General features: G+C 49.8%; 1 protein-coding gene across 2 annotated transcripts in view; it reads right to left on the bottom strand.

Moving 5' to 3' along the window:
• The window catches only part of LOC140428683 (myosin-7-like), a 324346-nt gene that overhangs the window by 299943 nt on the left and 6524 nt on the right, over window positions 1–17879 (bottom strand). Inside the window, exons 3-4 of one of the 2 annotated variants that reach the window (XM_072515412.1) lie at window positions 14660–14803; window positions 13088–13244 (exon numbers count right to left, since the gene is read on the bottom strand). In XM_072515412.1, coding sequence (XP_072371513.1) covers window positions 13088–13244; window positions 14660–14803 — 301 coding nt within the window. Of the gene's footprint in view, window positions 1–12685; window positions 12691–13087; window positions 13245–14659; window positions 14804–17879 lie in introns of those variants that run through there. The other variant, XM_072515413.1, reaches the window with a different exon arrangement.

Here is a 17879-nt window from a genome sequence, read left to right as displayed (position 1 = left end):
TAGATGTTGCAACGCAGTCGAAAATGAAACTCCATCTCAGCAGTAGCGGCCATTTTAAGCGATTGCCGGACGCAACCATTTTGTGTAAGCGGTGTGAAACAAGGCAATGTCCCGGATTTGGAAAGATTTTCACAAAGTGCAAGGGTCAAAACCATTTTGCCAAGCAATGTTTTTCCAGCAAGAAAATTAGTTCAGAAAAGTCCATCAAGACCATTGATGATGTTAATTTAGAGGGCATATTTTTCATTGATGTTGTTTTGAATGAAGACAGGGCCAACAAAGCCAAACAGAGTAAAATGTCTCCTACTGAAATAAGAAGTTATAACAATGATATGTCTACAGTAACAAAAGATTAGGGCAGCACGGTAGCACAAGTGAATAGCATTGTGGCTTCACAGCGCCAGAGTCCCAGGTTCAAATTCCCCACTGGGTCACTGTCTGTGCGGAGTCTGCACATCCTCCCCGTGTCTGCGTGGGTTTCCTCCGGGTGCTCCGGTTTCCTCCCACAGTCCAAAGACGTGCAGGTTAGGTGGATTGACCATGCTAAATTGCTCGTAGTGTCCAAAAAGGTTAGGAGGGGTTATTGGGTTATGGGGATAGGGTGGAAGTGAGGGCTTAAGTGGGTCGGTGCAGACTCGATGGGCCGAATGGCCTCCTTCTGCACTGTATGTTCTATGATAACTGGACAGTTTCTTTGCTTGGAAATAAATCATTCATTAGTGTTAAACTAGACACAGGAGTGAGGGTGAATCCCATCAGTATCACTGATACTGAAGCGACGAAAATAAAACCCAGAATATTAAACAAGCCAGTTTTCTTAAAGGACTATAATGGTCAAAGAATTGACACATTAGGCATGTGTGAGCTTGAAGTCCAAGTAAAAGATAAATTTCACAAAGCCAAATTCTCAATAATAGCTACAGATCGTGAATTGCTGCTAGGTGTTGAAGCTTGAATTAGTAAAAAGAGTGTATAACACTGACTGTGCTCTGAATGCATCCAGTGGATCGCTGGAGTCTACATTTCCAGAGATTTTTCAGGGTTTTGGTGTTGCCCTTGACCGTAAGGTTAATGCTCAGCCAGTGATATGTGCTCCAGGGAGAGTTCCAGTACCATTATGGGACTGCCTAAAAGCTGAATTAGACAGAATGACAAATCTTGGTGTGATTAGAAAAATCGACAACCGACAGATTGGGTGAATTCAATGGTGTCTGTTAAAAACTAAATAATGATCTCAGGATATGCATGAACCCTAAAGACCTCAATGCAAACATCAAAATGGAACACTATCCAATACTCAAGCGAGATGAAATAATTAGTGAGATGTCAGGTGCGACATACTTCAGTAAACTGGGTGCCTCGCAGGATTTCTGGCAACTCAAATTGGATGAAGAGAATACTAAGCATTGTACATTCAATACTCCATTTGGTCAATATTGATTTCTTTGCACGCTCTTTGCCATAATCTCTGCATCCAAAATATTTCACAGAGCAATGGGGCACACTGTGGAAGGTATTCAGGGTATATGTTGATGATATAATCATTTGGAGTTCCACACAAAAGGAACACAATGAAAGGCTGATCAGAGTATTGCAGAGTGTCAAGAGGTATGGACTACGTTTGAACAAAGCCAAATGTCAATTTGGTGTCAAGGAAATAATGTTCCTTGGAGACAGGTTGTCTGCTCAAGGCGGACAGCCTGATGAAGTTAAAACACAAACACTTATGAAAATGCCTCGACCAATCGACAAAAAAGGTGTACTGAGAATATCAGGAATGATTAATTTTATTGGTAAATTTACTCCAAACCTATCGGAGAAGTCAACAGGTCTTCAAGAAGTTCTCAGTAAAGTGAATAATTTTATATGGACAGATAAACATGAGCAAGAGTGGATCAGACTGAAAACAGCTTTGACAACAACTCCAGTTCAAACATTTTCCGTCCCGGCCAAGAGCACAAACATTTTGACCGTGCGTAATAAAATATTGCAAAAGATTCATGAGGGTCACCTCGGGATTGAAAAGCGCAAAAGGAGAGCGTGAGATACGGTGTATTGGCCAGGAATCAAGAACGATATTCAGACAATGGTGGAAGAATACTCTAGTGTCAGAAACTCCAAAATCGACAAACGAAGGAACAATGGAGATAGGCAATATTGTGTCAGTTCCATGGCAAAAAGTAGGGATAGACTTGTTTTATCTCGAAGGGAAAGAATATTTGTTGATAGTCGACAACTATTCAAATTATCCGTGGGTGGCACAGTTGTCAAGCTCGCCAGCCAAATGTGTTATTATGCATACGAAAGCAATATTTGCACGTCATGGCATTTCACAAGTCGTCATGAGTCCGTGTTCAATTGTAACAAATGAAAGGCATTTGCACTGCATTCTACATAGAACTGTACAGCACAGTACAGGCGCACGATGTTTTCCCAAACTAGTCTGAAACTAAGATCAAATCAACCCACTCCCCGTCATTCTGGTGTGCTCCATATGCCGATCCAATAACCACTTGAAAGTTCCTAAAGTGTCCGACTCCACTATCACAGCAGGCAGTCCATTCCACACCCTAACCACTCTCGGAGTAAAGAACCTACCTCGGACATCCCTCCTATATCTCCCACCCTGAACCTTATAGTTACGTCCCCTTGCAACAGCTACACCCACCCGAGGAAAGTCTCTGAACGTCCACTCTATCTATCCCCCTCATCATTTTATAAACCTCTGTTAAGTCGCCTCTCATCCTCCTTCGCTCCAATGAGTAAAGCCCTAGCTCCCTCAACCTTTCCTCATAAGACATACCCTCCAATCCAGGCAGCATCCTGGTAAATCTCCTTTGCGCCCTTTCCAATGCTTCCACATCCTTCCTATAATGAGGTGACCAGAACTGCATACAATACTCCAAATGTGGTCTAACCAAGGTCTTGTACAGTTGCAGCATAACCTCACGGCTCTTAAACTCAATCCTCCTGTTAATAAACGCTAACACACTATAGGCTTTCTTCACGGCTCTATCCACTTGGGTGGCAACTTTTAGAGATCTATGGACATGACCTCCGAGATCTCTCTGCTCCTCCACATTCTTCAGAACCCTGCCGTTAACCCTGTAATCCGCATTCAAATTTGTCCGACCAAAATGAATCACCTCACACTTATCAGGGTTAAACTCCATCTGCCACTTTCAGCCCAGCTCTGCATCCTATCAATGTCTCTTTGCAGCCTACAACAGCCCTCCAGATTATCCACTACTCCACCAATCTTGGTGTCATCAGCAAATTTACTAACCCAGCCTTCAACTCCATCTTCCAAGTCATTGATAAAAATCACAAATAGCGGAGGACCCAGCACTGATCCCTGTGGTACACCGCTGGTAACTGGGCTCCAGGGTGAAAATTTACCATCCACCACCACCCTCTGTCTTCTATATGATAGCCAGTTACTGATCCAATCGGCCAAATTTCCCTCTATGCCAAGCTTCCTTACTTTCTGCATGAGCCGACCATGGGGCACCTTATCAAACGCCTTACTAAAATCCATGTATATTACATCAACTGCTCTACTTTTATCTATGTACTTAATTACCTCCTCAAAGAATACAATCAAATTTGTGAGGCAAAACCTACCCCTCACAAATCCGTGCTGACTATCCTGGATTAAGCTGTATCTTTCCAAATGATCATAAATCCTATCCCTCAGGACCCTTTCCAGTAATTTACCGATGACCGAAGTGAGACTAACCGACCTATAATTCCCAGGGTCATTCCTATTCCCTTTCTTGAACAAGGGGACAAGATTCGCCTTTCTCCAGTCTTCTGGCACTATTCCTGCAACAGCGAGGACCCAAAGATCAAAGCCAAAGGCTCTGCAATCTCATCCCTCGCCTCCCAAAGAATCCTAGGATATATCCCATCAGGCCCAGGGGACTTATCTATCCTCAGGCTTCTCAAAATTTCTAACACATCTTCCTTCCGAATATCTACCTCCTCCAGCCTACCAGCCTGTATCGCACTATCCTCCTCAACAACATGGCCCCTCTCCTTTGTGAACACTGAAGAAAAGTATTCATTTAGGGCCTCTCCCATATCTTCAGACTCCATGTACACGTTCCCACTACTGTCCTTGACCGGCCCTAACTTCGCCTTGGTCATTCTTTTATTCCTCACATAAGTGTAAAAAGCCTTGGGGTTTTCCTTGATCCTACCTGCCAAGGACTTCTCATGCCCCCTCCTAGCTCTCCCAAGCCCTTTCTTGAGCTCCTTCCTAGCTATCGTGTATCCCTCAAGTGCCCTAACGGAACCTTGTTTTCTCATCCTTACATAAGCCCCTTTCTTCCTCTTGACAAGACATTCAACCGCTTTTGTAAACCATGGTTCCCTCACTCGACCATTTCCTCCCTGCCTGAACGGGACATACATATCAAGGACACGCAGTGTTTGCTCCTTGAACAAGATCCACATCTCAATTGTGTCTATCCCTGACAGTTCCTGTTTCCATCTTATGCTCCCCAGTTCTTGCCTAATCGCGTCGTAATTACCCTTTCCCCAGTTATAAACCTTGCCCTGCCATATGTTCCTATCCCTCTCCATTGCTATAGTGAAAGTCACCGAATTGTGATCACTATCTCCAAAGTGCTCTCCCACAACCAAATCTAACACTTGGCCCGGTTCATTACCCAGTACCAAATCCAATGTGGCCCCGCCTCTTGTCGGTCTATCCACATATTGTGTGAGGAAACCCTCCTGCACACACTGGATAAAAACTGCCCCATCCAAACTATTCGAATTATAGTGGTTCCAATCAATATTTGGAAAGTTAAAGTCACCCATGACAACTACCCTGTGACTACTGCACCTATCCAAAATCTACATTGCAATCTTTTCCTCCACATCTCTGTTACTGTTTAGGGGCCTATAGAAAACGCCAAACGAAGTGACCGCTCCTTTCCTATTTCGAACTTCAGCCCACACTACCTCAGTAGACAGATCCTCCTCAAATTGCCTTTCTGCAGCCATTTTACTATCCTTGATTAACAATGCTACTCCTCCACCTCTTTTCCCACCTTCCCTAATCTTACTGAAACATCTAAGCCCCGTCTGACTTCAGACATGTCACATCGAGTCCATTGCATCCTCAGTCTTCTGGAAAGGCAGAGAAAGGTTTGCAGATAGTAAAGCAACTACTAAAGAAATCAATGGACAGCCAAGATGATCCATTTCTAGCATTGCTGAGCTACCGAGCGTCACCGTTAAGTTGTGGTTTGTCACCATCAGAACTCTTAATGAGTTGAAAGTTAAGAACTCTGCCATGCCAAACCATACAGCAAGTAAATCACTTGATACGGAATCAGCTGCAATCTCAAAAGAAGAATCAGAAGAGTTACTATGTCAAGTCCACCAGGGCTCAGAAACCTTTAAATCCGAATGATGTTAGTGAGGGTGGAGGATCCTGATAGCTGGTCACAATGTGCAACTGTATTACAGAAAATAGGTCTGAGATCTTACACTGTAATCATGGAACAAGGCCAGGTTCTGAGGAGAAACAGGCAGAAAGTTAAGCAACCTGTTACTCAGCTTCAAGCAGATGATGCCTATGAGAGCTTGTGTATGTCAAAACCAACTCAACCAAAGGAGGAATCTAAATGTCACGGTACAGTCCGAGGTTCCACACAAGGATTTTAAAACATTTTTAAAAATAATTTTTGTTAAAGTTTTCACAAAATATCAACAGCAAAATGTAAAAGGAGCCCAATAGAATTAAATACAAAACAAAACAACTCCCCCCTATACATAAATAATATATTAACACCCACCGAAACACAGAGTAAACATAGCAAATATATACACCCCCTCAGATCCCCCAGTATAGACAAACAAAAATGAAATAGAACCCCCCCCCCGGGTTGCTGCTGTTGCTGCTGACCATTGTCTACCGCTCTGCCAGGAAGTCCAAGAACGGTTGCCACCGCCTGAAGAACCCTTGTACCGATCCCCTTAAGGCAAATTTCACCCTCTCCAATTTAATAAACCCCGCCATATCGTTGATCCAGGATTCCACGCTTGGGGGCCTCGCATCCTTCCACTGACGAAGAATCGTTCGCCGGGCTACCAGGGACGCAAAGGCCAGAATTCCGGCCTCTTTCGCCTCCTGCACTCCCGGCTCCTCTGCCACCTCAAATATTGCGAGCCCCCAGCCCGGTCTGACCCTGGATCCTACCACCCTCGACACCGTCCTCGCTACGCCCTTCCAAAATTCCTCCAGCACTGGGCATGCCCAGAACATATGGGTGTGATTTGCTGGGCTCCCTGAGCACCTAACACACCTGTCCTCACCCCCAAAAAAACCGGCTCATCCTTGTCCCGGTCATGTGTGCCCTGTGCAGCACCTTAAACTGTATGAGGCTGAGCCTCGCGCACGAAGAGGAAACGTTCGCCCTCCCTAGGGCATCTGCCCACGTCCCCCCCTCAATCTCCTCCCCCAACTCCTCCTCCCACTTACCTTTCAGCACCTCCATCGAGGCCTCCTCCTCCTCCTGCATCAGCTGGTATGTTGCCGAGATCTTCCCCTCTCCAACCAACGCCCCCTGAGAGCACCCTGTCCTGTACCGTGCGTGGCGGCAGCAGCGGGAATTCCACCACTTGCCGCCTGGAAACGCCCTTACCTGTAGATACCTAAAGGGGGGAGCCCGTACTTCTCCTCCAGCTCACCCAGGCTTCCCGTCCACAAACAGGTCCCCCAGCCTTCTTATCCCTGCCCTGTGCCACCCCGAAAACCCTCCATCTATTCTCCCTGGGACAAACCGGTGGTTCCCCTATATCGGGGTCCTCACCGAGGCCCCCACTTTCCCCGTGCCGCCTCCATTGCCCCCAAATTTTGAGGGCAGCCACCACCACTGGGCTCGTGGTATACCTCATTGGAGGGAGCGGCAACGGCGCCGTTGCCAGCGCCCCCAGACTCGTACCCTCACAAGACGCCGTCTCCAGCCTTTTCCATGCCGCCCCCTGCCCCTCCATCACCCACTTGCGCACCATCGCCGCACTGGCAGCCCAGTAGTGCCCACAGAGGTTGGGCAGCGCCAGCCCCCCCCCATCCCTACTCCGCTCCAGGAACACCCTTCTCATCCTCGGAGTCCCTCGCGCCCACACAAACCCCGTTATGCTCTTGTTGACCCGCCTAAAGAAGGCCTTCGGGATAAGAATGGGCAGGCACTGGAACAGGAACAAAAACCTTGGGAGCACCGTCATCTTGACTGACTGCACCCTACCCGCCAAGGACAGCGGCAACGCGTCCCACCTCTTGAACTCCTCCTCCATTCGCTCCACTAGCCTTGTGAAATTAAGTCTATGCAGCGCCCCCCAGCTCCTGGCCACCTGGACCCCCAGATACCTGAAGCTCCTCTCCGCCCTTTTTAGTGGGAGCTCACTAATCCCCCTCTCCTGGTCCCCAGGGTGAACCACAAACAAACCGCCCTTCCCCATGTTGAGCTTGTACCCCGAGAAATCCCCAAATTCCCTAAGGATCCTCATTACCTCCGGCATTCCCCCCACCGGGTCCACCACATATAGCAGCAAATCGTCCGCATAGAGCGACACCCTATGCTCCTCCCCGCCCCGCACCAACCCCCTCCAGTTCCTCGACTCCCTCAGTGCCATAGCCAGGGGTTCAATCGCCAGCGCGAAGAGCAGGGGGGAGAAGGGACACCCCTGCCTTGTCCCTCGGTGCAACCAAAAGTACTCAGACCTCCTCTTGTTTGTGGCCACACTCGCCATCGGGACCTCGTACGACAGCCTAACCCACCTGACGAACCCCTCCCCAAACCCGAACCTCTTCAGCACTCCCCACAAGTACCCCCACTCTACCCTATCAAAGGCCTTCTCAGCGTCCATCGCCGCCACTATCTCCGCCTCCCCCTCCCTCGCCAGCATTATAATAACGTTCAGGAGCCTCCGCACATTCGCGTTCAACTGCCTCCCCTTCACAAACCCAGTCTGGTCTTCGTGGATGACCTGAGGCACACAATCCTCAATTCTCGTAGCTAAGACCTTCGCCAGCACCTTGGCATCTACATTTAACAATGAAATCGGCCTGTAAGACCCACACTGCAGGGGATCCTTGTCCCGCTTCAGGATCAAGGAGATCAGTGCCCGGGACATCGTCGGGCGCAACGCCCCCCCCCCCCCCCCCCCCCCCCCCTCCCTTGCCTCATTGAAGGTCCTAACCAGCAACGGGCCCAACAGGTCCACATATTTTTTGTAAAATCCGACCGGGAAACCATCCGGCCACGGTGCCTTCCCCGCCTGCATGCTCCCTATCCCTTTGGCCAGCTCCTCCAGCCCAATCGGGGCCCCTAATCCTGCCACCAGTCCCTCCTCCACCTTCAGGAACTTCAGTTGGTCCAGAAAGCGGCCCATCCCACCCTCCTCCAGTGGGGGCTCGGACCGATACAGTTCCTCATAAAAGTCCCTGAAGACCCCATTGATGCCAACCCCACTCCGCACCCTCCCCTATCCTTAACTCCCCCGATCTCCCTAGCTGCACCCCGCTTCCAAAGCTGATGCGCCAGCATCCGACTTGCCTTTTCCCCATATTCATAAATCGCCCCCTGGGCCTTCCTCCACTGCGCCTCCGCCTTCCTGGTGGTCACCAGGTCGAATTTGGCCTGGAGGCTGCGCCTCTTCCTCAACAATCCTTCCTCAGGCTCTTCCGCATACCTCCTGTCTACCCTCACCATCTCCTCCATCAGCCTCTCCCTCTCCCCCCGCTCCCTCCTCTCCTTGTGGGCCCTAATGGAGATCAGCTCTCCCCTCACCACCGCCTTCAGCGCCTCCAGACCATCCCCACTTGGACCTCCCCGTTATCGTTGGCCTCCAGGTATCTCTCTATACTTCTTCGGACCCGCTCGCTCACCTCCTCATCCGCCAACAGCCCCACCTCCAAGTGCCACAACGGGCGAGGGTCCCTCTCCTCCCCCAGCTCTGTTATACGTTTTAGTTACCGTTGTATGAAAAGTCAATAGTCCTGTTCCTTTTCACCAAACACCATTTATTTCACTTCCACAGCCTCTGCACAAAACTCTAACACACCACCTGACACGAGCCACCTGAAGCCCCTTTACATATCAGCGTCAATCATTGGATACTTAAACTAAATGAGACAACTAATTGCAATGTCTCTTAATGCATTACTTAACTCTTAACCCATTACTTAACAAGCTCTAGGTCTACCCAATGCGGGGCGTGGTCCGAAATGGCTATCGCCGAGTACTCGGTATCCTCTACTTTCGCAATCAGCTCATTCCCTGCCTATTCCCTGCTCATAACAAAAAAGTTGATCCAGGAATAGGCCTTATGAACATGCGAGAAGAATGAAAATTCCCTAGCCCCCGGCCTTGCAATCTCCAAGGGTCCATCTGGTCCATAAATCCCCTCAGCACTTTAGCCGCCGCCGGCCTCCTACCCGTCCTAGACCTGGAGCGATCCAATGCCCGATCCAACACCGTGTTAAAGTCCCCCCCCCCATTATCAGGCCCCCCACTTCCAAGTCTGGGATCCGACCCAACATACACCGCATAAAACCCGCATCGTCCCAGTTCGGAGCATACACGTTGACCAGCACCACCCCCTCCCCTTACAGCTTACCACTTACCATTACGTACCTGCCGCCATTGTCTGTCACAATGCTCGACGCCTCGAACGACACCTTCTTTCCCACCAAGATCGGCACCCCCCGATTTTTGGCATCCAGCCCCGAATGAAACACCTGACCTACCCACCCCTTCCTCAATCTTACCTGGTCTGCCACTTTCAGGTGTATCTCCTGGAGCATAACCACATCCGCCTTGAGCCCCTTCAGGTGCGCGAACACGTGGGCCCGCTTAACCGGCCCATTCAGTCCCCTTACATTCCAGGTTATCAGCCGGATCGGGGCTACCCGCCCCCTCCCCGCCGACTAGCCATGACCCCTCCTCAGCCAGCCACGCGCCCGTCCGCACGCTCGGCCCGTTCCCCACGGCGGCAGACCCCCGTCCCAACCCCCTCTACTCACTCCATCTCCCCCTTGACCATACCAGCAGCAACCCGGTTTCCCCCCCACCCCCCAGCTAGGACCCCTCGTAGCTGCATTGCTCCCCCCATTGCACTCCCGCAAGTCAGCTGACTCCTGCTGACCCCGGCCGCTTCCGCCTCTCCTTCGACTCCTCCCATTGTGGGACATACCCTCCTCCTCCATTATCCATCAGCAGGCTCTCCGCCTCCCCCTTCCATCCCAAGCGCGGGAGAAAACCCGCGCTTCCCTGCCCCCGCCCCGCCCCCTCCAGCCTTCAGCGCGGGAAAAAGCCCGCGCTTTCCACCTGCCCGGCCCCGCCTCCTCTGTCGCAGCTCCTTTTACAGGCCCAGTCCCCTCACCCCCGACTCATCCTCACCCTCCCCCGCAGGGCCCCATTCCACCTACCGGCCATCCACCCCCCACTCCGTTTACTTGCCCCCCTCCAAGAGCCCACCCGACAGACCCAACCACCCACACCGAACCAAAACTGAACAAGAACAAAGAATCCCCCCCCCACCCCCCCTCAAAATGGAATACAACAACAGCAATCCCCGACCATCCCCACGCCCGACCCCCCATCCTGACCCTCAGTTTGTGTCCAGCTTCTCGGCCTGAACAAAGGCCCACGCCTCCTCCGGGGACTCAAAATAATGGTGCCGGTCCTTGTAGGTAACCCACAGTCGCGCCGGCTGCAGCATGCCAAATTTCACCCCCTTCCTGTGCAGCACTGCCTTCGCCCGATTGTACCCGGCCCTCTTCGCCACCTCCGCACTCCAGTCCTGGTATATTCGAACCTCCGCATTCTCCCACCTGCTGCTCCTCTCTTTCTTGGCCCACCTGAGCACACACTCCCGATCAGCGAACTGATGAAACCGCATCAACACTGCCCGCGGCGGCTCGTTAGTCTTGGGCCTCCTCGCCAACACTCTCATGGGCCCCTTCCAGCTCCAGGGGCCCCTGGAAGGACCCCGCTCCCATCAGCGAGTTTAACATGGTGACCACATAGGCCCCCACGTCCGACCCCTCCAGTCGCTCCGGGAGGCCCAGGATCCGCAGATTCTTTCGCCTCGACCGATTCTCCATCTCCTCGAACCGTTCCTGCCATTTCTTGTGGAGCGCCTCGTGCGCCTCCACTTTTACCGCTAGGCCCAAGATCTTGTCCTCGTTGTCGGAGACCTTTTGTCGGACCTCGCGGATCGCCACCCCCTGGGCCGTCTGGGTCTCCAGCAGCTTATCAATAGAAGCCTTCATCGGCTCCAGCAGGTCCGCTTTGAGCTCCCTGAAGCTGCGCTGGATACCCTCCTGCTGCTCCTGCGCCCACTGCATCCACACTGCCTGGTCCCCGCCCACCGCCATCTTGCTCTTCTTCCCTCGCACTTTCTTTGGCTTCACCATCACTTTTTTAGTTGCCCCGCTCCTGGTCAAAGCCATACACTGTCGGGGGAATGTTGCAGTCTTCTTCCCACACCGGCAAATGTCGAAAAAATTCCTTTGGGGGCCCTGAAAAGAGCCCAAAAGTCTGTTCCAAGCGGGAGCTGCCGAACGTACAACTTAGCTCCGCATAGCCGCAACCGGAAGTCCTGGTTCCACACAAAGATGTAGTCTTACCAGCTACCCCTTCAGAAACAGATTCATCAGACCTACTGAAACTCAGAAGATCAACAAGGCGTAGAAAGAAACTTGACAGACTGAGTCTGTAATTGACAATGTAGCTGTACATGATATGAATGATGGGCTATGCATATCACATGTAATATTAATTGTAATCATGTGTATATGTTTTCATTAAAATTTCAAGGAAAGGGGATGTAGTGATATGCACAAGCAGTTGTACATGTAAATATGTTTGGTCTCCAACCACTAGGTGGCAGGCAAGTTACACCATGTGACACTGCAGCCCAAGGGAGTCTGAGTAAGAAACTGTTATGGATAGTTGGGTTTTGTGATAACTCTAGTTTCCAGTTTATTAATATTGTTAATGTTGTTTTCCAGCCCACGTTATTGTTATTTAATAAATTCAACTAGTTAAGAACTGGATGTTTTTTATGCACTGACTCAATCATTACATACGCACTGGAACGTAACACCAAGCAGCTGAGGTCAGCTAACCCGGCCGTGCACCATTGCTCTCTGTATGGTCATGTCTCCCACACTCGGAAGGCGGGCCACATCATTGTACACATTGTCACTATTGTTCTCTGTTGTTCGCCATTATTCACTATTGTTCACGATTGTTTAGAATCATCATAGAATATACAGTGCAGAAGGAGGCCATTTGGCCCATCGAGTCTGCACCGGCCCTTGGAAAGAGCACCCTACCCAAGCCCACACCTCCACCCTTTCCCCGTATCCCAGTAACACCACCCAGCCCTTTTGGACTCAGGATGCTACTTACTGCAGGCCATGTTGTTGTACGCATTGTCACTATTGTTCTCTTCTGTTCACCATTATTCACTATTGGTTGTGAGGTGTTACTGCAGACCATGTTGTTGTACGCATTGTCACTATTGTTCTCTTCTGTTCACCATTATTCACTATTGACTTCAGGCTGCTACTTACTGCAGACCATGTTGCTGTACGCATTGTCACTATTGTTATATGTTATTCACCGTTATTCACTATTGCTCTTGGGGTGCTATTTACTGCGGACCATGTTGTTGTATGCATTGTCATTATTGATCTCTGTTGTGCACCATTATTCACTATTGTTCTCGGGATGCTACTGCGGACCATGTTGTTGTATGCATTGTCACTATTGTTCTCTGTTGTTCTTCATTATTCACTATTGCTCTCAGGATTCTACTTACTGCAGACCATGTTGTTGTGCACATTGTCACTATTGATCTCTGCTGTTCACCATTATTCACTATTGTTCTCAGGTTGCTACTTACTGCGGACCATGCCATTGTGTGCATTTTCACCATTGTTCACCATTATTCACTATTGGTTGTGAGGTGTTACTGCAGACTATGTTGCTGTACGCATTGTCACTATTGATCTCTGCTGTTCACCATTATTTACTATTGTTCTCCGGATGCTACTTACTGCGGACCATGTCGTTGTACGCATTGTCAGCAATGGAGTAGATGTGAGGCGGAGCCTCTGAGCGTCGCTTTCCCTTGTAAGCAGCAACCACAGGTGCACTGTACACAGGGAGCCACTTGTACGGGTTTACAGTCACACAGAATAACCCCGAGTAGGTCTGTGAAGAAGACAGACACAGATATTTTTACTGATACTTTGCTGATTCCTGTACCTTGATTAAGAGACAAGAGAATAGCTTAAACGGATTGACCTTTCACCTCTGGGTAATTGATTCGGATCCGGCCCCGACAGGTGATGTTGAAATATTCCCTGGTCACTGGCTGCAAGGATTCAGTGTAAAGTTCGGACTGTTTCAATCCAGCTTCTGGTGCATCACAGCAGGCAGCCACCCCAAATTCAGAATTAAATAGACGGTCTCTAAAACTGCCTCCCTCCCTCTCTGCCAGGCTCTAGCTGGGCAGAGAGTCAGAAATTCCCTCGGGTGTCACTGACTGAGAGAAAGTTTCGTGTGGAAGGAAATTATCTCAGACATCAAAGGATCAAGAGTGAAGGTGGCAAAAGAGACACGAGTTAAATCAGAAAATAGGCGATGTGGAATAGCAGAGCTTACAGTTTGTAAGGTCACTGGCGACAGACGAGTAGCATGTTCCAGGAACAATTAACTATGGAAACAGAACAAAGTCTGCCTGAGTGCGGGAAGAGAATTGGAATTTCTAAGGTGGGGTGAAAACAGAGGGGAAAGAGGTGGGGGTGGGGGGGGGGGCGGAGGTCTGATAGAAAGACTGGAAAATCTATCACCAGGGAGTCTACAGCAGGATTCCCCCCACTGCTGCTCCCAGAGGAGACGCAGTGGATGAGTGTGAGGACAGTTCAGCTGCCTGAACCGTACACAAGTCTTTCCCCTCCCTCTGCTCCCACCTTCCTGACCTCCAGATCTCTCTGTCCTCTGAGGCCAGTCCAAAACTGCTTCTAAAAGAATCTCTGCCTGATCTGCAAGGTATAGACCCCAGGGCGGGTTCCATTTTTGTCCTCTGGAGATTGGTACACACACACACACACACACACACACACCACACACACACACCACACACACACACCACACACACACACACACACACACACACACACATTCACTTATTGTAGCAGCCTCCAGGGAGGTGGGAACTCTTTGTGGGGAGTCACAGCCCCTAAAACAACCTTACACTCCATACCCGAATCTCCATTTCCAGGACCCAGCCCCAGTCCCAAAAGGGGATTCTTTGATTTCATTCCGACAATGTGGCTGAATATGTTTCCCATTTAAGTTGAATTTTTGGAGGCTATCTTTGCACATTTTCTGTATTTTTTGTGCCCACCTGACCCGGCCGACAAGGCAGGAGTTGGGATTATTCCAGGGTGGCCATCGATTCTCAAACACCACCAGTGACCTCTCCAGACATTCCCTAGCAGCTGAATTCAGTGTGAAAAGCTCAGACATTTTCAGTGGGATGTCCTGAACACACAACTCCCATTTTGTTCAATGTTTTTCATTCTAATAGATTCAGAAACTGAGGGTCACGTGATCATTCTTACATAGATCATCCAGTTACTGTATCGCCGGCGCAGATTTGACAACACAGATGCCTCATTCAGATTGGTCAACATGGCCATGTCTTCAATCATATCAAACTTGGGTGGGTTCATCTGCTGAATATCATCGTCCTTAAGTGTCAAAGTCTGAAAGAAGAGAGAGAGAGAGAGAGAGAAGATTTGTCAAACTCGCACAGCACCGCTTGGTCACATATCAGTTATAATAAAGAGCAGTGAGATAAATGTGGTGTTGGGTGCTCTGAACCTTGTGAATATTTCTCTTGCCCTTGCACCGGCGATGGTGAGGAGAAATTCAATTTTTTCGCTATCATCCAGGTCTTGGAGTTCAGCTGCCACCAGGAACAATTCGAACACTTGCCGGAATCGCCGCCAGTTTTCGCGGAGGTCGCCGTGGCACTGGAGCGGCTGCGGAACCAGGAGCTCTATCATTTTGCCTGGGCACTGCTGGTTGTCTGTGTACACTGAGGTATGCCGGCAGGTATCGATCCACTCCTGTACCATGTGGTGTTGGGTGCTCTGGTGCACAGATGAGCCAACACAGTTGTATGTGGTACAACTCTATTTTATTATAACTCTTATAATACAGTTCGTTCTGGATACTCTGCACGTGCTGTCTCCCTGAGTGTGTCGTGTAGTAGATCTGTCCTGGTCCTCCTCTGCAGCTAATACTGACCACCGGGGGTCGTGTCTGTGCTTTTATATCTTTCTGTCATTGGTTGTGGTGTTGTGTGTTCTGATTTGTCTGTTGGTGTGTCTATCATGATGTGTGTGTTTGAATATCATGACATCCCCCCTTTTTACAAAGATATGTGCCTACGTGGTTATAAATATAATTGTGTCGTGAGTGCATCTAAGAGTGTGTGTGTGTGTTGTGTACAGCGTGTGTATATGACGTAACTATTTACATGGGGCGATGTCGGGTGCGTCACACTAACAAGGTTGTACCATAACAAAACATGGATGCGAGAGAAAAAAAACTTGAACAGTGGTCCGGTCAGACGATATCTGGAACAATAAACAACAACAGGTTATAATACAGAAGTGTTTGACTTTTTGAACGTATGAACAGCGTTATAAGTCCAGTCTAATGGGTGACCGCCTCAAGAATGGGCTGGTCCTCAAGCCGGTTCAGCTGTGGAGATTTGGTTCTGGTGGCGATGGAAGGGGCATGATCCGTGGCATCTCCACGAAGTCATCCTTGGGAACCAGTGGAGGATCCGGCGTGTGCGTACGGTTCAGTTGCGAGCGTGGAAGGCGGTGCAAAGCTCGCTGATTGCGCCTACGCACCAATCCATCCGCCCTGCATGCCAGGAACAAGGTGGAGTCTGTTTTCTTTTTATGTTTGTGGTGGACGGCATCTTGTAGCCGATGGGTCGTTGCCATCGAAGTAGCACCATCACTAATATCATGCAAGGCGATGACGGTGCCAGATGTGGAAGTTGGCCGAGACCGTGCACGCTGGTTCCGGCCACCTGCTGTGCCGGAAGGGCGACTCCGCAGAGAAACGTCGAAGCATGTCGCCTTGGAGAGAGAATTGTTGCTCGCATCAACGTCTGGCGATGGCGCGAATTGGTGTGTCCATCTTGGACCGCCGGTGCTGGTTGCCACTGCCGACCCAGTGGGACTGCCACGCGATCCATTCCCTGTCGCCGTGGCATCCGCCGTCACCCTGAGCGTGCCATCACCGAGGCCGCGACACCGCCCGTCCGGAGCAAGGTCTGGCGTGCGCGAATCAGAGTCGGCGCTTGGCTGCTCCCCATCTGGAGTCCGGTCTGCCTTCCGTCGATGCCCCCCGTCCGGAGTCCCAACAGGTTCACTGGAGGCAGCCGAGATTCCCTGAAGCTGCACTTCTGGAGTCGGAACATGCAGGAATGCACCAACCAGTGGAGAGGGTCGAGCCATCGAGGGTGGAAGCGGTGCGCCGCCACCGCAGTCGTCAGTGGTCCCACCGTGATCGTCGAGTGCCTCGGTACGCACTAGGCGAGGTCTGTCACCTTGCACCTTTTGCATGGGAAGTGGGATGCTGTCGTCACTCGTCTCACATCCCGTGGATAGATCCTCATTAGCAGCTTGCTGTTCACTAGGGTTGGGTAAATTGTCAGAGTTTTCATCTGGTGGTGCACACCATGTCGGTGGACTGTCATTGTCTTGCCGTTGTCCTTCATTTGGGCTTTTCTTCTTTGGAATTTTAAATCTTCCCCCAGACATTGCAGAACCTTGTTTCTTACCCCCAAATTCTCCCATATGTATGGTCTCTAATATAGGATCCAATGTTTCTATCGACATTGTACTATTTTCCAAAGAACATTCCGTTTCACTTTTCTTCTCAGGTACCTCATATGTATCTTTGTCTAATGTACATGCCTTCATGGTCTCTGGGTCTGATTTTGCTGGGACTGGCATGGTCACAGTCTCTCTTTTACTGTTCTCAATTGCCCACATTATACTCCCCATACATAACTGCTTAATCATTGGGGTTGGTGTGGTACAATGGATAATCGGGTCGACCTTATCTGCATCTTCACCATTAGTGGAAAGCACACTTGGTTCACGTGAAACTGCTGTGGGTTTTAAATTCGTTATCTGGCTACTCGATGTCGGTGTCCTCAGGATTCTTGCTCCAATGTTCTGCTCATTTATCAGTGGAGTGTGTATAGGTTCAATGCAATTAATGTTCCCCTCAAGGTTTGAAGAGTCATTACTGACTAACTGCTGGTCTCCGAAGTTGGGATTTTGCGGCGTTGTGTTGAAGGGAGACATTTGTCCCCGCTGTAGATATGATTCAGGTTGTGTTATTTCCATTACCTGAGGATCAATGTCTTGTCCATTTTCTCGATCCGTACTAAAACACTGGCAATTCTCAGTCTGCTCCTTGCAAGTTAAACATTCAATTAATTTCTTTAGCAAATCCTCAGCATCCTTCTGTGGCCGTGCAGCATTATTAATCTCTGTTCGGCTATAATGATCCTGAAGGTCAGCGCATAAACCTTTTTTCTTCGGGCTTGGACGAGGCGATTCCTTTGGCTTGTCTTCAGTTGGGCTTGAACAGTCTTCAGCGCTGTGCCCTTCATTGTAGCATGAGAGACCGTCATGGTCATGCTGCTGTGTAGTGGAGCATGGTAGGCTGTTATAGCCTTCTTGCTGTTCACGTGAGCATGGCAGACTTGCATCATCTGCCGCTGGTTGGTCAGGAGAGGTTGCT

Source organism: Scyliorhinus torazame, chromosome 8 (assembly GCF_047496885.1).
Source record: "Scyliorhinus torazame isolate Kashiwa2021f chromosome 8, sScyTor2.1, whole genome shotgun sequence".
In the NCBI taxonomy this organism is placed as follows: Eukaryota; Metazoa; Chordata; class Chondrichthyes; order Carcharhiniformes; family Scyliorhinidae; genus Scyliorhinus; species Scyliorhinus torazame.
This window is presented reverse-complemented; position numbering and strand designations above follow the sequence as displayed.